The sequence below is a fragment of the Gymnogyps californianus genome, chromosome 25 (genome assembly GCF_018139145.2).
Source record: "Gymnogyps californianus isolate 813 chromosome 25, ASM1813914v2, whole genome shotgun sequence".
In the NCBI taxonomy this organism is placed as follows: Eukaryota; Metazoa; Chordata; class Aves; order Accipitriformes; family Cathartidae; genus Gymnogyps; species Gymnogyps californianus.
In genome coordinates, this window is record NC_059495.1 from 471,597 (window position 1) to 490,377 (window position 18,781).

At 59.7% G+C, this 18,781-nt stretch overlaps 2 protein-coding genes across 2 annotated transcripts in view; one reads left to right on the forward strand and one right to left on the reverse strand.

Moving 5' to 3' along the window:
• The window catches only part of ZBTB16 (zinc finger and BTB domain containing 16), a 79,956-nt gene extending 69,860 nt beyond the window's left edge, over positions 1-10,096 (reverse strand). Inside the window, exon 1 of the mRNA XM_050910993.1 lies at positions 9,983-10,096. The gene's annotated coding sequence lies outside the window, so the exon portion shown is untranslated. The remainder of the gene's footprint in view (positions 1-9,982) is intronic.
• Positions 10,097-13,192: 3,096 nt separating this feature from the next.
• On the forward strand, positions 13,193-14,612 carry NNMT (nicotinamide N-methyltransferase). The gene is made up of 3 exons (XM_050911052.1): positions 13,193-13,368; positions 13,857-14,064; positions 14,177-14,612. The coding sequence occupies exons 1-3, from the start codon at positions 13,209-13,211 to the stop codon at positions 14,610-14,612; spliced, it is 804 nt and encodes a 267-aa protein (XP_050767009.1). The 5' UTR covers positions 13,193-13,208.
• Positions 14,613-18,781: the final 4,169 nt, after the last annotated feature.

Here is an 18,781-nt window from a genome sequence, read left to right on the forward strand (position 1 = left end):
CTGGGGATGCAAACGGGGGGGAGACAGCAAGGCTTGCAGTGCAGGCAGCTGACACGGCTCTCCCCGGGCGTGCAGCTGCTTCCCACACCCCCCCTCCCCGACTCCTCTCCAGGTATAAAGTCCCTTTTGACACCCAGCCCGCTGTTTCTCACCGCCGTGCCTCTCCTCCACCGCTTCTGCTGCTTTGGGTACTTCACCCTTAGGCTGGGAAATACCAGCTCCCCCACAAACGGGCCAGAACGCCGTTTCTCCCTGCCCTCGGAAGAGAAGCCCTCCGTTCAAAAAGAAAGCTCTCCATTAAAGGCTCGGCATCGGGGCGCGGGTATCGCCGCTCTCGCTACAGAAATGGATGCGGCATCACCAGCCGGCTGTGGGTCCTTGGTGCCGGGCAAAGGGATCGATGGGGCGGGCAGGGAGCCTGCTCCTGGATTCGCAAAGCGAAACGGCTTTGGGCATCGGGGGGGAATTCCGGCCGCAGAGGCTTTTGAAGGGGCACATTTTGGAAACATCCCTTCAAGGTATCTGAAGGGGATGGGGGAAAAAAAAAAAAAAATCACAACTCTCATGAAAAAAGTAATTATCTCAGAGGAGGGTGAAATGGAATAAGGAAAAAAAAAAATATCTGAAAAGCCTAAAAGTTCAGAGCCTCCGAGAGGTTCTCTCGGCACTAGCGGCTCATTTTCTATCCCTTTCCCCTGCCTTAGGGAGGCAACGCTTTCGCTGCCGTAGGTGCAGCTGCAGGACCCGCACCCCTGTGCCAAACCGGCCGCCCGCCTTTCCTTCCCCCCCCCCCCCACCCGCCGTGGGTGCCTCGCTCGTCACAAACGCTCCCCAACGGCACGGGGGTGACAGGCAGGGCGCATCAGGCAGCAGCAGCAGCACCGGGACCAAAGGCGCTGGATGGAAGAGGAATTTGCAGCCTCGAAAGAGGGGCACCGAGGCCCGGCAGAAAGCGGGTGTTACAGTGACCGTCCGGGGTGCGCGGGGCGGGGGGGGGAGAGGCGTCAGGGGCATGGGCACCGCATTAACTGGCAGGTGAAACACTCCACCGGCCTCGCTCGAGAGTTCAGCTGAGGCGATGAGAAATAATCCTCGCTGGCTTTAAAGCCGGCGAGTTTTGCAGTAATACCGCTCCTCGTCGCATCCCTCCCCGGGAAGAGCATTTCCAGCAGGACACGGGCAGCTCCGGAGCGTGCGCCGGCAGACCGCCACGTACAGACCGAGCCCCGCGCTGGGCTGAGGGCTCACGTTTCTGCCGCCGCTGCCCACCACGGGAAGAGCGGTTATTCTGTACACTGAAGGCGTTTCTGAAGTGGTCATCGCCACGGTAATTATCGGAGAGCATCCTGCCCTACATCCTGGGGCACCGAGCTGCTCCGGCCTCGCCGCCGGCTGCTGTCAGCAGGAGGGCACCGTGTCCCCTAGCCCGGCAGCGGCCACGGGGCCGCCTCGACCCACGCGACCGTCGGCAGGGGAATTACGAAGCTGGCGCTGTGCTGCTGCGGTTAGCTGGGTAAAGACAACCGGAGCCCGCTTGCAGGACTCCAGCCGCTGTATCTCAGCTCACGCATGCACTGAAAGAGCTGTTTTCACGTCGGTTTTGCATCTCGTTCAGGCTTCCGACCAGGACTGCAATTGCAAACGATGTAACGGGCGCCTCCAGTCTGCTGGGCTCCGTCCCCTCGCAGCGCCAGCTGCTCGAGGCATCCCTTCCCTCTCGGTGAGCCGGGGTGAGGCTGGAACCCCGGGGAGAACGGGATGCTGCTGCCGGGGCACGAGCCGAGCGGGACGGGCTGCCTGCCTCCCTCCCTCCCGGCCGCGCTCTCGGCAAGGGGCGGCAGCGCCGGGCACCTGCCGGGGAATCTTGAAAATCAGAAAGCTGATGGCAGGAATCAGCTTGGAGCAGGCTAGGAGGGAAGCCATGGCACGGAGCGAGCATCATCCGGGAAACTCGGCAGTGTTGCTGGTGCCTCGAACCCATGCCTTTTGAGCGCTTTCTGGAAATTTGGAGGCTGGCGTGGGATACCGCAATAGGATCAGAAAGTCTGGTTTACTCTGTGCTTTCGTTACTACTCTGGGTTCAGTTGCACTTTGTCAGCATCACCTTTTGGACGTGTTTATTCCGGGGGGGGTCCAGTCACAGAGCAGGAACGGAAAAGCACATTTTCCTTCCGCGTCGGCCACACGGTGCCCGAGACGAGACGATGCAAGTCTCTGTGACCTGAAATGCCGTCTCGTAATCCTAATCCTGCTGAAAATAGGAACCGAGCGCAAGCGTGCTCTGCGTAACGCTCGCAGCCTGGGCTGCACGCAGGTCGTGATCTCCGACGACGACCGCTAAACAAGCGTACAAGCAAGATTTTTCTCGTTTCAGGGTCAGAGCCCCTAACTCGATATTCCCTGATCAGGCTCCCGATTTGCTCTTCCCACCGGCGCCGCTGCAGGGATGAAGTTCGGACGGTAACAGAGGACGGTGCTTGGTCATTAGTCCCGCTCCCAAGAGGCGCGGCCCTCAAAAAAGCATGAAAATCAAGAGGGGTAAGACGAGGCACGCGTATCCGGAGGTGGGTCCTTCTCCGTCGGTGCTCCCAACAAGGTCCGTGCTCAGAGGGAGGAGAAGAGCGGGGGAAGGAGAGGAGATGAGTGAGAGCGCTGCCTGCTGCAAATATTGACATAACCATTATGGGCATGTATAAAACTCCCATTTGCGTGATGCGAGCGTGATATTCTTTGAATACTTCTGTCTCGAGGAATTCTTTATTTTGCCATAGAAGAAAAATGTTTTCATATTCTCTCCTGCCGTTCAGACCTGCAACCCAGCGAGCCCTTTTGCCCTTGAGAGCCATAACATTATTTGTTAACATTTTTATGATGCCAAATGGTCTGTGCTAGAACGGGTGCCATTCTTTAGCTGGGAAACCATATGGCATGCCGAGTAATAAATAAGGTATTGTGATAGTTAATGAACCTAATTGCTAGCAAAGGCTTTAATACAGAGAATGTGCTGCTGAGAATTTAGCACCACATTAGAGATGCAGCAGAGCTCCTCTGACTTCTGAGGCTTAATTTAAGTTCTATATTGCAAACTCCAGAAAATAATTCCAAACCCTCCTGCTGGAAAAGCAACCTGCTGGTAGACTGTGATTATACTGAATTACTAAAATCGCAATCAATTTTATACACTCAGTTAACCCTTGCCGGGGAACTCGCCTCTCCGTGGTTTGAGGGGAAGCCACTTCAAAGAGGTACCGGGGCCGAGCGAGTGGGAGCATCGCCACCAGTCATCATCCTCACCGCCACCGGTCCTCTCCCCGGCATCTCCCTCTTCCAGGAGCAACCCCTTACTCCCGGCCTCTCCGCCTGCCAGCCAAGCTGACTGGGCGCGAAGCGGGGAGCAAAAGCCACGGTTACGAACGGTCACCGCTATTTCGCACCCTGCCCAACTTATTAACCGCCGTCCTCGCCTCGCGGCGACCAGGCACGGCCAAAGGCGAAGGTGCTGCCTCTGCCTCCCGGCCCACGGGCTCCCGGGAAGCGCTCGCGCGCCTCGGGAGCAAACTTAAAGCTGAGTTTAACTTTTATTTTTGACTCCCTCACAGCCCCGGAGAGCGGCAGAGCTCTTCTGGCCTAATGACGTCCCCGGCGTCGCTGCGGATTTTAAACACGCGAGCCCTTTCAACCCAGAAAACCCCCCGACGACTCGCGCCTGCAGAAGGGCGCTCGCTGGCGCTGGAAACCGCCGCTCGGGCTCTGCACGTCATCCCCTTAAATCGCCTGCCTTTAGGTAGAAAAAGCTGCCCTCTGGACGGCAAGCCCTTTCTGGAGATGCAGCCTTCCCCGAGGGGCCGTCCGCCGAGCCGGCTGCACCGGCAGACCCGACAAGTCCTCGGAGAAGAGCAGCGCTGCTCTTTCAGTCCCTCCAGAGGGGAATAAAAAAAAAAAAAGAAAAAAAAAGAAAAAAAAAGAGGTTATTGGTTTCTTCCCTGCTCTGATTGCCCTCGGCCATCCTGCAGTCACGTCCTCCTGCTGCCAGCGGGCGACTCGGCTCTGCAAGGCAGCGACATCCCGGCTCGCAGCCACAAGGGAGGGAGACGAGAAGGTTCCCCGGCGCGGCTGCCCTTCTCCAGCCCTCCGCCCCAGCCTTGCCGTCCCCGGCCACCCGCGGACCCCTCTCGCCCCGGGCTTCGGGCAAGCGGCACGGGCTCGGCGCATGCCCCGGCGAGGCGGGAGGCGGCCGGGGCCAGCGCCCGACGGTAGCATCGAATGAGGCAAGCGCCGAGATAAAGAGCAGCGCGGGGCGGATTTAATACTGTACATAAATACACTTTACAATCCGGGGAAGGCTCGGTGCTAAGAGGAAACCATTGGAATATTTTATCGTGATGCAGATCGAGTGAAAAGACTGTGAATAAATAAAAGGGAAGATAATTATTTGATGGAGTTCTCTTAGGATATGCCACAGCGGGGAATACTTACGGAGAATACATATTACTAGACAGACACAGCTATTCAAGCATCAAACTAACCTATAAATTGTCAGAGGGGAAAATTGGAGGAGAGGAACGGATGGGGTTTTGGGCGCCGCTCTCATCAGTAACGCCGGCTTGCGCTTTCCACCTTCCCCGTCGCAATTCCCCCTGCCCGGGGAGTCACAGTCCCCGAAAAAAGGGAAGGCTGCCTCTAATAAATGTCTTCCAGAAATTACGGCCGAGCCACTACAGTAGGGAGATGGCGTCATTTATCTCCCCGCCATCTGCGCGGGCTCGTCGGGCCGGGTAGCAGCAGCCTGCTCCCGGGAAGCCTCGTCTCCCCTGCACTTTGGCAGGGTGAGCGGGTTCGCCAGCGGCACCCAGCGTGCCTCGTGAAGGACTCCTCCCCCGGGGAACCACGCGCCCACCTCTAACCGCAGCCTCCGAGACTGGCTTTCGCCTCGTCCCACGCACCCCCGTTTCGGAGGGGAACCCCGACGTGGGAAGGGGTTTCCAGCTCCGGGAGCAGGCAGCTCCGTCGTTTCCCAGCACCTTCTCCCTCCAGCTGAAAGTTAACCGCCGAGCCCCAAGCTCTTCTGCAGCGGGGTACGTCCCTCGCCCACGCTTCTCGCCCACTCCCAAGCCAAGGGTCTCCGAGAAAGCGCTTTGCAAACGCCAACGAAGCGTCCTCCCTTACTCGGAGGGATTTCCCCCGTTTTGGGGAGCGCGGCAGCAATTTCCCTGAGGTCAGAGTGCTTCCTAGAGGCAGAGCCGGAGAGAGCCCGGCGCTGCCTGCTTCCCACCGGCATAGCTCTGACCAGCCCCGGCTCCCTCCAAGCCAGTCAGAGGTTCACATCTCCCGGTTAATAATTACGTATTAATCCAAGCGGCTTCACTCACCGGTATTCTTAAGGGCCAGCCGCAGCTGCAAGCGACCCACAAAAATCCCATTCGTGCGATGCAAATAAACCCAGAGCAGTCGCAACGCTTATTGCACGTTAATTTATCGGTTCTCAAGCCATCGATCCGGGCGGGCTCCAGAGCCGCGCCAGGGACCCGGCACGCCGCCTTGGCAGGGGGCCGGCCGCTCCGGCTGTAAGTGCTGGTGATAACGGTAGGCAGGCAGGCGTGCGATTAATAGAGCAGCCGCTCTCCTTGTCACGCTCTGAATCGCACCCTTGCTGCGGCACGGGGACCCCAAACTTTGCTTACAGACGCGCAACGGCTTCCCCTGGAGAGACGGCGATCGCGGTGTCGGGGAGAGCCGCCCCTGCCCGGCGTAGAAGCGCGCCCGTGAAGTTTCCAAGCCAGTTTAATGAACGCAAGCGTAACAGGGCGGGCGTCGATGAACCTTTCCCCTCCCAGGCGAGTCCCAGGTTGAAGATACAACCCCCGTAGCGTAGCTGCTATGGGAGAATCTTCACTGGACCTCAAAAATACCGTATTGCTTTTCCAAAGGCTAACTCAGGAATCCTGTATAGGCAGCACAGGCAAAATCGAAACCGTGCTGACACGGAGTCCATGGCCGACGACAGTTTGTTGGACAGCTTTTTAATAAAGTGCCGCTCCTGTGTTTTTTCCCCCCTTTCCCCAGTATTTTTGGCCCTGTTCCTTACCAAAGCACCCCTTTCACCCATACCTTCCCCCCTGCACGGCACCAACTCTCGTTCCCGGAGGCAGGCGGGACGCAAGCGGACGATGGGAGGGGGCCGAGGAAGACCTCCCTCCCTGCCAGGGTCTGCTCCTGCCCCGCCGAGCCAGCTCCTGCCCCACGCCTGGTAGAAAGGCCGGGGACCAGGTCTGCGTGGGTGTAAATGGCTTTACACCATTTACTGACGGGGCTGATGTCATTAGCTCTGAACATCTCCCGTCCCTGCGGGAGCGAAGGAAACCCTTTGGTCCCTTTACGGGGAAGATGCAAGAGACGGCCCGCGCTGCAAACAGGCAGTCTCGTGTAATTAGCAGAGGCGCTCATTATTTTAAGCGAGGCTCGGCACCGCTTCCAAAACCCCGAGCGAGAGCAACGTCAGCGCCGAATGCAGGATGCCTTTAAGGCTGGCTCAGACAATAAAATCAAAGGCAGCCTGACGATGACAGGTCTCCCTCCCTCCCTCCGCCTGCCAGGAGGGAATTGCTCAGTCACCTGCACCCAGCACAGGACTTTGTCCCCGTCCCCGCCGTTAATTTATTGCCTGCGAATTAGTGGGGCCCCGGAGACCCGCGCAGCCCACCTGTTCCCATCGCCTGCCTCCCCGCGCCCGGCTCTGACATTTGGAGGCTCGGCGGCAGGTACCAGCACCGGCAAATGGTCCCATAAACCATCCGCCGACGCGGCGCCTGCCAGCGCGCGGCCGCCCCGGTCCCTCCCGGAGCTGGGGAAGCCGGGGTGCCGCCGCCGCATGCAGGGAGCGGAGAGGAGCACCATGCCCGGCCGGCGGGGACGGAGGCATGCAACCAATGTGTTTTTAGACAGGTCTTATTTTCCCCTGGTAAAGTAGGTTTTAATAACGCAATAGTGGGGATGCTCCAAGGCGCCGCGTCGGGTACCCCGTTTTCGGTGACTTGCGGCACGGTACCCCGTGCTGCCGACGTACAGAAATCTCCCCCCCCTCCCGGTTTCGTCCTTTCGGCAGAGGTCACGCTTACGCGAGCATTACTCCGCTTATTCCAAACGCACAACGCTACTTTAATTGCTGCCACTCCGGCCTCTAAGCAAATTGGCCCTAAACGCATTTTTTGCGAGACAAGGCGTATTTCGTTAAAAGGGGATGGGAGGAGGGCGATTTTTAAAACCGCTATCGCCGTAATGCGATGAAATTACCACGTAGCACGCGGGGGTCTGAAAGCCGCAATTAATATCCCACACCTTGCCGAATCCTTTGTGTCCCGACAGTCCCAGAAAAACGCCGGCTGGTCCGGGTCTGGAGCAGGGACCGGTCCCCATCCCGCTCCTCCCCTTGGACCCACCGCAAACGCCCACCCACCGAGCACCTCATCCCCTTCCCGGGGCAGAACCAGCAATGCACAAAAAAACCCAACCCCCAGCATGCCTCCACCTCCACGCTGCGGCTTTGGGCTTGTCTGCTAAAGACCGAAGGCGCCGGCAAGCGTGCCGCCCGCTCACCCGGCCGGCTCGAGTTTTGGACACGTGGGCCGATGCCAGCCGCATTCAGGGATGTCAAGCACCGCGCACCTCTATGAGTTCCAGGAAAAACGGGCAGTAGGGTAAAAGAGAAGCCCCTCTTAGCGTTCCCATCGAAATCAAAGCTACGGGGCAGCCGTCAGACGCCAGCACATCCACGTCAGACCTAAACCCATAGGAACCTCAGCTCCATCAGTTCTACCTCTTCATTTGTCCCTCGTACCTCGGGAGCTGAGAGCAGCCAGATCCATTGCTAATCAAGGGACCATAAAGAGTTTTTTTCAAAATAACCTCTAAACCATCCCTACTGAAGCGAGAAACCTCTCCACCTAAAGCAGCCTACCGAGCACGAGCAGCTGCACAGAGACAGCTCGGCTCTGCTGACCCCGGGGTTGATTTGCACCCATGCGGGACGTGGCCCGAGGAGCACCGTCTTTCAGCAAACGCTTCTCCCGTCGCAGGTATTGGCCCCCCCAAGTAGCTTTGCATCGCGACGCGTCCCAGCCCGGCTCTCAGAGGTTCATGCCGCCGCTGGCAACAAGCGCTCCGGAGCTCTCCGCTGCTCCCGCTCCCGAATCCAGCCGCTCCGCCCGGAGAGCAGGCTGACAGCGCAGATCCCCGTCGCCTTACTGCGCTGCGAGGGAGCAAGGGTGTCTCGCCTGACAGCACGGAAAAGGGCAGTCGGAGAACCCATCCCGCCTTCCCGAGGAGCCATAGAAATATTGGGCACCCAGCTCGATGGCACCGGGGGAGAGCACGAATAGCACCCACGGCACAAGGAGAAAAGGTTTGCAGCGCAGCCCGGCGCTGGACAAGCGGTGGGAGAGGTCCGGCACCAGCCCAGCTCAGGGGATGCGCCGGGGCGGGCGCCTTCACGCTTCTCTCTGCTCCAAGGCTCGACCACCTTGGTGCCCAAAGCAACCCCAGCACAGAGACCCAGCTCGCACCGAACTTTCCGGAGCCGTCTTCCACCTCTCCCAGAGCCACAGGGATTTGCCGGCCAGGGCGCGAAAAACCTGGCTGAGCAACCTGCTGCTGCCGCGGCTCTTCCGCGGAGCTCTGCACCGTCGGGCGAAGGCAAGACTGAGGTTTGAGAGGAATCACGCCGTGATTTCTAGGCAAAGTCCCATTAACGAAACGGCTCAGAGGCATTGCGGCTCCTAGTCGAGTACTGTAGAGATGAAAGCCTTATTTATGAGTAAGATATATCTGCAGAGGGAGCAATAAACCGCAAAGCAAAGTATGAAGGTTTGCAGCAAACGCTGTAAAGTTTTACGCTCCCGAAAACCAGGAATAAAAGATATGCCCGTTTAAAACAAAGTGGATGGAAAGGGTTTCCACAGGGCTGTAAAACAGCCTTATAATAGTTCACTGCTGGTTTCTTGTGGCAGCACAGACAAGCTTAAACCAGAAAAAGAACTGTTTAAATCTCCGGCGAAGAGCAGGGGAAAAGAAAGGAGAGCGAGAGGAAGAAAGAAAAGAAAACGTGAACCTTTTGTTCGGGATCCTCTGCACCACGCGGAGGAAGAGGCGTCTTTTGTTCGCCGGGCCCCGGCTGCCCCCGCTCCCCGCCGCGGGCAGGAGCCTCTCGGGGAGCGAAAGGCACGGGGCGAGATCCCAGCGGCGGGCCCGTTCGTCGATCCCACGTAACTTAACCGAGATCGCGCCGATGCACGTGCCGCAGAGAAAGTCAGCCGAGCCCCCGCGCTTGCTCCTGCCCCCGGGAGGAAGGGGGCAGAGGGAAAGGCACGGCAGCGCGGGGGTACTCCTCCAAGCCCGAGCGGAAACTCGCAGCGTAATACTTTCGACCAAGCGAAACACGGGGTGGGGGGAAAAGCTTGAAGCGTTTTCCGCAGCAACCGGAACAACCAACCACCACGCTTCCGACCAACTCCACCGAAAGCACCGGTCCCCCCCGCGGATAGCCTTCGGGAACCTCTGCGGCACCAGCCCACCGTCCCTCCAGGCCTGCCGTCCCGCTGCGTGCGGACCCACCCCAGGACCGGGGAAGCCTGGCAGTTTGCAAAGAGCCCCCGAGGAGCTGTTGCGTTTCAGAAGATAAGGGCGTTTTATCCTTTAAAAGCACAAGTGTCAAGTGTTTTTTCAAATAACCGACCTGATTTCAACAAGGGAACAGTTGCTCCCTTCTCCAAAAAGGATCCGAGACCAGAAATATTAGCTTTTCGGGTGCTTTCTTTACACAGATTCCTGCAAATACCAAGGAGGGGAGCACCTCAAGCTCAGTACAGTAAAAAGCATGTAAAAATAGAGAAAAGGGTGCTTTTGCTCCCAGCCTCGAAGCACACCTCCCTTCCCTGGGTGCCCCAGCTCAGCTCCGTGCCACGCGACAGCGCCCGGGCGTCTCGCTTACCTCTCTCCCCGGGGCGAGGACGCAGCAGGAGGGTGGGAAGGGTGCCAGGGGCGGGCTGGAGCAGGCTGGCAGGGCTCCGGCGCTGCCGGGGGCTGATCCCGCGCTCCAGGCACAAGCCGGCTGCTCTCAAACCGGCTCTCGGGTGCCAACACAAGCCACGCTCGCAGCAGACACCAGGTAGAGCCCAAAACACCAGCACCTTGAGCTGCTTCCCCCAGCCTTTTATAACTTCCCCAGCTGGTGCTGCCACCCAGGTGACGGGACGAGGCCAAGGTGCTGCTCCTTAGGGTGACGGGGCACAGCCCTGGCCCATCAGGGAGGGCTCCGCTCCCCTCCTCTCCTCCCCTCCCGGCAGCTTTCTGCAGGGACTTCTTTTTTTTTCCGCGTGTTGTTTTTCCTCCCTGTAATGGCAGATTTTGTGCATTATCCAGGAAAGTAAGCAGAGCAATACGTTCCACGGCGTAAATATCAAAATGCTGTTTATATCAATCAGAGAAGCACTTAGGTAGAGACGACAATGGAGCCCGCAGAGCCCTAATCACACGCGTTGATTGAACTGAAAGTACAGGGGAAAATGGAAATCAGACGTCTAGAGCCGAGATTTCAAGGGAGACGGGAAGCTGGAGCGGCAGAGCCGTTCGGGGGGCTGCCCCCGGCTCGGGGGCCGCAGAGGCAGGCTCTGCATCCCGTTTCCAGGAGCTGGGAGTGCCGGGCTGGCGGCGTGGGCAACAAGGCGTGCCGCGCGGGGGCTTGCTAGCCCCGAGATGCTCCACCGCTCCCGCTCATAAATACCCTGAGGCACTCTGGGTGCTGACGGTTTATACTTTTATCCCCAAACCGTGTCGTTCCATGAGCGGAGACAGGCTCTACAGGCTGAAACGTACGCGCTGCGCCGGCAAACAGCACCAGGAACGAGCCAAAGCCCCCAGGCTGCAGCCGGCTGCAGGGCTACGCTGCTTTCACATCCCTCAGCCCAGTCTCTTAATAAAAATAATAATAAATTCAGAGCCTGGCAAGGGCACGCGCGTTTAGGCTCGGCTTCGGGGCTCTCTGAGCCCCGCTGCGAACTCGGTGATGCTCAGCGCAGAGCCGACCCCGGCGGAGTGGTGGGCGATTACTCTGATTTTATCGGCGGCTCTCACGGGACGCCCTGACATCTCCCCGGTCTTTCCGGAGGCAGATGAGGCAGGGCACGCCTGCCCGCCGCTCCTTTCGCTCCCTCCTCTCTGTGTCCCCCCTGCAGACCCCTCTCCTGACGGCCCCGGCGGGGAAGGTTCCTTGGGAACGGCCCGACAGAGCCTCCGGCCCTGCTGAGCTGGGAGGGAAAAGCAAGCGAGCCAAGCAACCTTCAGAAAAAATGTACATCCACGACGAGGAGCGAGAGCAGAGCGGGAGCAAGATGTGGGGCTGGCAGGGTGGCGTTGCTGCTCGTTCCCAGCGCCAGCACTTGCCTCGGGGGCACAGAGCGAAGCGTCGCTGGATTTTAATTTTCGCTGTCAGCTTTGCTGCTGGCATCTTCCCTTCCGTGAGAGCATCCCCTCGCAGCCTGGCGCGCGTGACGGGGCCGGTTGCCTGTGCGTGCATGTGTGTGAGACTGGGTGGCCGCACCTTGGTATAGCGTGCAGCACCTCAGACGGTTCCTTGAGCTCCAAGGATTTACCGGGGGAGCAAATTCACCTCTCCTCCACCTCCCGTCCCTGTCGCAGTGCTGGGGTTTCAGGCGGCGGCAGGAATAAAACCCCCCCGCCCTGGCATCATTAGGATTTAACTCAGGGCTTCCAGCCGCGAGGCCGGGAGCGCCCGTGGTCTGCTTCGGGGGCTGACGTCCCACGGCAAAGACACCCCCGGGTCCATTTGCCGTGGCCGGGGGGGGCTCTCATGGGGCCGGTGGCTTTAGAGACCGTTTCAGCCCAGGGTCTCAGTGCCGGAGTTAGCAGGGAGCGCTTGTTGTTGGCTTTGCTCGCAGAAGAAAACCTCTTTAACGTGTTCATCTTTGAAGCTGACGTCCTTTTTACGCTTCGTGTCTTTGGCCGCTGGTTTCGCGCAAGCGGGTCTGGCCGTGCATGGGGTATGGCGGGCCGGGGCTCGTGAAGCAAAGCCACCTCGGGATCTAGAACAGCGCTTATTACTTTGAGGATGATGGGGCGGCTCATCCGCCCGTCACTCCTAACGGCGGATCTTTAAAAAAGCAGAGGCCAATTATCTGGATTCGGAGTCGGTAATGAGCCTAGAACTGTTTGATCGCTCCGGCTCCCGCTGGGCGAGCGGGAAGGGGGCGAGATGCTGCGGGGACCCGCCGCCGCCGCCGCGAGAAGCGCGGGGCTCTGCTGCCTCTTCGTGGCGGGGATGGCGAAGGAGGCTGCCGCCACCGCGTCCCCTCCGCGTCCCCCCGCTGCTCCCCGTTCCCCCCACCCCGGGGGACGGCGGGCGAGGGGCTGCGGGGGGCCACGGGGCAGGCAGGGGACCCCCCCCCACCCCGTCCCCATCTCCGGGCACGGCGCAGGCAGGGGTGCGGGGTCTGGGGCCGGCTCTGGAGGCAAAACCCGGGTGCCAAGGCTGGGAATATTCTGGTTTTGGGGGCGAGGAGGTGAAATTGCAGTTTTCCGAGGAAAACCTGAGAAAATGCAAGCAACAAAATCGCTGAAATGAAACAGAACGGAAATTTGGGCAGGCGCTTCTCGCGGGCCGGCGGCGATTCCTCCTTCCTACAGGAGAGATGCGGACAGTCCTCTGCCAGGGCATCTAATGGCCTTAAAACTTCCTTGCCACGTTGTATTACCGAACACGCCGACTTCAATCTGCTGTTAAGAAGCAAAGGTGTCGGACGCACTAATACCGTTTACGGAGCTGTCGGGCTGTGACTGCCGGCGATACCGGCTCGCACTGTACTGGTTTATTGCCGTCAATTACTGTAAAGCCAGGGACGTGTAACGTAATCCCGGGGATTGCCATTAATTATGGTCATTCGTGGAGGGGATTGTACGGCTCAGGGGCTGCTGGGGGGGGGGGGGGGCGGTGTTGGATTTCAATAGCAAGTTATTCCGGAAAAAGTAAAGCTCGGTGCAGGAACGGAGAGCAGGAGAAAGCCCTGCTCCTGAACAGGAGCGTGTCTGGCCAGCTCGGACCCGGAGCGGAGGAGGCTGGAGGGAGGTTGAAACCGAAAGTACGACAGGGGCTACGCCACACACGGCGGGAGGAGCGAGCGGCCGGGCCCACTCTCGGCAGGATGGACGCCCCGGCAGTCTTCACGGACGCAGAATTTTACCAGCGGAGTTTCGACCCTCGGGAGTACTTGAAAGAATTTTACAGCTTGAGCGACAGCCAGGGACAGCCAAACACATTTCTGATGCAAAACCTGAGGAGCCTGTTCGAAATGTTCTCCTTGGGTGAGTAACCTTCCCGCCCCCGCGGTGCTGGGCAATGTCGGACGGCGCCATTTGCAGGGCTGCCCGCTGCTCGGCCGGTGCCCCAACACAGAGCGAGCTATGTGCTAGATATACACACACGCACACACTTTTTTTTTTTTAAATCTATATGCACGCACGCATATCTACGCATATACGGTATTGCCAGCCGGAGTTGTTCCAGTTTCTAGAAATACCGTCAAATCCCGGCTGGGTACGGGGCCGGTGCCTCTGCTCCAGCAGCAGGCATTGCCCCTGCCCACGGGCTCTGCAGGAGCTGCCCCCAGGCTGGGCTGCTGCCCGAGAGCCCCGGGGAATCGGGGGGCACGGGGCCGTGCCCGGGGTCCGCCGCACTTGGGATCGCGTTTCTGGGTTGGGGGAAGCACAGGGCGACGGGGCTGCGGGACGTCGCGGTCCTGGGGCCCCGTCTCCATCCTCACCGGGATGGTCTTCCCCTTACTCTGCCCTAGAGGGGGTGAGGGGCGATACCCTGATCGACGTCGGCTGCGGCCCCACCATCTACCAGCTTCTGTCCGCTTGTGAGCGCTTCCGGGAGATCATCGCCTTGGACTACACGGACCAGAACCGCCGGGAGCTGGAGAAGTGGCTGAAGAACGAAGCGGGAGCCTTCGACTGGAGCCCGGTGGTGAAATACGTTTGTGAGCTGGAAGGGGACAGGTGAGGCTGGCTTCCCGCTGCCCTGCCGCCGACCACGGCGTACGTGAAGTCGCAGGCGCTAAATAACCACGTAACGAGCCTTCGTCTAGCGATTTCTTTATTTCCTTGCTAGGGAGAAGTGGGCTGAGAAAGAGGAGAAACTGAGAAAGAAGGTGAGGGAGGTTCTGAAGTGCGACGTGACCAAAGCCAACCCCACGGACCCCGTGTCCCTGCCTCCTGCCGACTGCCTCGTCTCCACCCTCTGCTTGGAGGCCGCCTGCAAGGACCTGGCCACCTTCCGCAGCGCCCTGAGAAACGTCGGTGCCCTCGTGAAGCCGGGGGGGCACCTGGTGATGGTGACCGTTCTCGGGGAAACCTACTACGCCTTCAACAAGCAGGTTTTCTCGTGCCTCCGCCTGGAGAGGCACATGGTGGAGGAAGCCGTGGAGGGCGCTGGCTTTGACGTGAAGTTCAGCGAGGTCCAGAAGTGCCCAGCCGACGACGTCCGCGCGGACTGCGAATCCGTCTTGAGCCTCGTGGCGCGCAAGCGTGCCTCCATCACCGGATAGCGCGCGGGCCCTGGGGAGGAAAACGGCAGCGCGCCTCGTTTCAACAAGCCCCGCCGACGTAAACCACAGCCTCTTACCCCTTTATCTGAAAGCAAATAAAAGTCACGAGCGCTCTAACTGCGTCCGTGGGCTGGGATTTATGCGGCACGCGCAGCGCCAGCAGCCCAGGCTCGGCGTAACCCCGCCGGCTCGCCCCAGCCCAGAAACGGGAATTGCACCCGAGTCCCTTCCCTGCCATCCTCCCAAGTCAGAGCAGAGCTTCCGAGGAGCTTCCCCCTTTCAGCGGTGACGCGCCTTTCTTGTGTTTGTTTGTTTTTGTAGACCAAAATCCATTCTTCTGGGAAAAAAGTCTGGCCGCAAAGGCAGCGAGATTGTCCAAACCCAGACCTGTTTCTGGTTTCTGGACAAATCCTGCGTGCTCCGCCTGAAAAGTTGGGGGGAAAGAACCAGATGCCATCCAGGGGAGCAGCATGCCTTGCACCCAGACAGCCCCCGCGCTCGCGGAACCAAGAGTACCTGCTGATCTTTCCTGTAAGCCTGTAAAAACCGTTCCGACAAAATGCTGCAGCCCCAGCGATACGTACCTGCCGGGCGCAGGCGGGAACGGGGCGGAAAGGGCTGGCGGATGGAAGCGATGCTCTCCCCAAAGCAACCTCCTCCGGCCGGCAGCACCGCTGGCCGGACTCGGTTGTTCTCCCGCGATTGCAGCCAGCCAGACCTGCGACACACCAGAGATTCATTTTAGGGATGCTCGAGCCTGGGCATTGTTAGTAAGAATTAACGTGAGGGTGCTCAACGCGCCTCAGTTCCCCGCAGTTTTCTTAGAGTAAACGTTTGGGGTTTGTTGCCGAAGCTGCTCCTCCTCCCCTCGCTCATACCGACTTTCTTTTGGGGTAGTTTTGGTTCAAGAGGGAAATCGGGAAACGGGAAATCATCTCGCGGGATATACGCAGAGAGAGTCCCCGCGCAAATCTCGCTCCTTGTGCCAGAAGAGGCTGGCATCGAGTAAGAGAGCGAGAGCGGCAACCGGAGTCGAAAGCCTGAAACGAGTCACGGTCCCCAAACACCCTACAAGCTCCGCAGCACCCAGCACCAGCCCAGGCAGGAACCGGAGGGGTTCGGCCTCCTCGCCGTCCCGTCGCCTTTTAGTTTCTCGGTAAGAACCTAATTAAAAAAAGACCCCGCTGGAGTCTTTAGGGCTGTCGGGTAACGCTGGCACCGGCACAGGCTTCCTAGGGTTATTAGATGGGATGGGATGGGACCCCAGAAGCGTACGCTGGTGACGCCACGTCAGCGAGGTGAGGGCCACACTAGTGACACTGCCGGCTCCAGCTCTGCTCGGCATTGACCATCCCCAGAGCCACCGGGACGCCCGGCGCAAGCGGGGCGGGTTTTTGGCACCGCCGCAAGCGCCGGGAACGGCCTCGTTGCCCAGCTCCACGAAACGCTCCGGCACCCGCTGAAAACCAGAGGTTTGCTCAGAGGCGGCCCCGACGCTGGCTAGTTAACGCTGAATATAACACCACCGTTTCCACGAAGGCCTCCGCGCCTGCCAGCGCGGCGCAGTAACGGCAGGAATTCAGCAGCTGCTGACACGTTCTCTGGAAATAACATGCCCAGGTCTTGGAGCGCCGGCGTCTTTAATCGCTGTTTAACTGTTCGAACATCGGCATCGCTGGGGATTTTTATGGTCTGTTTAAAAAGCACAATGATTCCCTTCACGGAGAAGTTTGTAGCTACAATTACCCTTCTGTCGCAGCCTGCCAGGAGCCATTGAAAGCCTTTCCCAGCGAAGAGGCCGGGCGGTATTCTGCCTGCCGCTCGCCCGCCGGCAGAAACGGCGGCGGCACCGAAGGCAGCACGGCGGGCGCAGGTCGGACTCGTGCCGGGAAGACGCTGGCTCGGGTGACGACCGGCTCAGCTCTCCCCTCGCCTGTGCAAGCTTTGGGAACAGCACGACGCGGCCCACGCGACGGAGAGGGCGTGAAAAGAGGTGGCAGCCTGCCTTCCTGCACCCCACCTTTCCTTCCTCCCCTCTCCCTCCTCCTCTCGCAGGGGGCGACTTCCCCCGAGCTCACCCCGTGCCCGAAGCACGAAGCCAGAGAAACGAACCCAACCCGGCGACCGGAGCTGGCTTCGTTCAGCCGTCACCGCGGCCGTTACCGTTGTCGGCTCCTCTCCCTCTCCGTACAGCCGTCGATCAGGCCGCCAGACATTCGGCGGCCGGCACAACAACCACACGCGGGGACGAGGGGTGCCGTTACCGCGTTAGCTGGCGCGACCTGTCCTTCCAGGCTCTCCGGAGGAAGGACTGTCACTTGCAACACCCTCCCCTGACCGAGCTCTCTATCACAGCGGGGAATTCTCAAGCGTCCGCTTTCGGTCGAGCGTCTCCCTTCCCACGGCGCTGTCAGCCGCTCAGAGAAGTCACGGAGCCGGCCGGACAACCGGAGGAGCGGGAGCGCGGTCAGGCGAGAGGGAAGGCGCGTCCGACGCCCGCGACCGGCGCTGGGGACAGAGGCAGCAGGCACGGCAGGAACGCCACCGGGCTCCTGAACCGTGAGCCGGAGCCTCGAGCTGGGAGACGCCGGGGATCTCCAGCTTCCGAGGAGTAACCCGGGAGGCAGGCCAAGAACGAGGCGCGAGGCACGAGCGCAAGCAACGATCCGAGGAGGACTCGTTGCTCGCTTTGCCTCCGGAGCGGACTTGGTTGACGTTTCCGCAATATTTAGGAGCGCCTGCATGTTAAGAGTGAAAACAGGCAGCTAAAGAACATGTTTTGCCCACCCGCTCCCAAGCAAAAACACTTTCTGGTTTTCCATTTTGCTTCTTCGAAGCGCGAAAAGGGCGTAAAATAGTAACGCAAAAAGGGAAAAGAACCGCAACAGAATTGTAAGAGCGTGCCTGTGAAAAACCCGAAACCGTTCCCCGTTCTCTCGTAGCGCGTTTTTTCAGGGCCGGGCTGCGCGAGGCTGCGACGGGCAACGCCTGGGCCCGTCGGCGCCTTCTGCGGGTCTCCGAACGTGGCTGCGGATGGCCCACGGCGCGTGCTGGAAGACGCCCGGCGCGCGTGGAGCAAGCCGACGGTGGTACAAACGCCGTGCGTGCTCCCAGCCAAGCCCAAGGGGGCCCGGGAAGGAAAAAAAAAGCAGAGGCAAGTAAACGAGGCTCCAGGGAAATTAAGGCAAAGTGGAAGTCCTGGCAGAGCGAGGTAATAATTTCCTTTCTGAATGAGTAACTGTTTAGAACGTAACCAGGCGAACACGATTAAACCAAATGAATATAAATTCTAGGTGCGGTAGTAAGTAATGAAGTGAAGAAAATGAACAGCGCCTAATTAACAAGAGAATAGGATCTGCCGTAACGCGTTGGAATCTAATGAAAAATGAAGGCTCGACTTCCCCTTTCAAAATTTTTCCAGATGGAAAACACCCCCGGTGTAACATCCGGCCTCTTCTGAAGCATCCAGGGGATTAGAGTCGCCGGGAAGAACCGTACTTGCTCCGATAACAGGGGCGGGGGAGCCGCTTTGCCAAATACTCGAAGTAAAGTAGCCGGGAGACGACTGTCCAGCGCTCCGCCCCGCTCAGCGTGGCAGGGTGGCAGCGGCCATCAAACGGAGCACCGGGGCAATAAAACCGCACGACGGCACGGAACGCGGCCGCCCTCCGGCCGGCTTCGCCCGTGCTTCTTCTCCCCCTCTTACTTTTACGACGCAAAACGCCGTCTGCGCTCCGTTCCGGAGGCCCGGCGTCAGGGCGGCTAACCGCCCGCGCACCCAGAGGGTGTCCAGCCCTACGGGGCGCAGCTGGGCTCCTCAGGGGGAGAAAAGGGTTGGGAGCCCACGGAGAGGAGGTCCACGGTTTCCCACCACGCTCGCGCAACTCTCCGGGAGCCTTTGCGCGTTTTCCTATCTGCAAAAAAACCTAATTTAGGTGGTTTATTTTAAAATATCTGTTTTTTAAAAGGCGGCGCTCGATTGGAAGCACTCGGTTTCTTCGAGGGACGCTCCCGATAGCACGCTGAGTACCGCAGAGACGCAAGGACGTCGCGACCCACCGTCACGACCCGCACGCAGCCTCGTGCCGCCGGCACGCCGCCGTCGGCGACGCCGGGCTCGGCCCCGCCTGGCGTCTCTCTCGGTCGCGGCGCAGCCGCCTCGCAAAGGC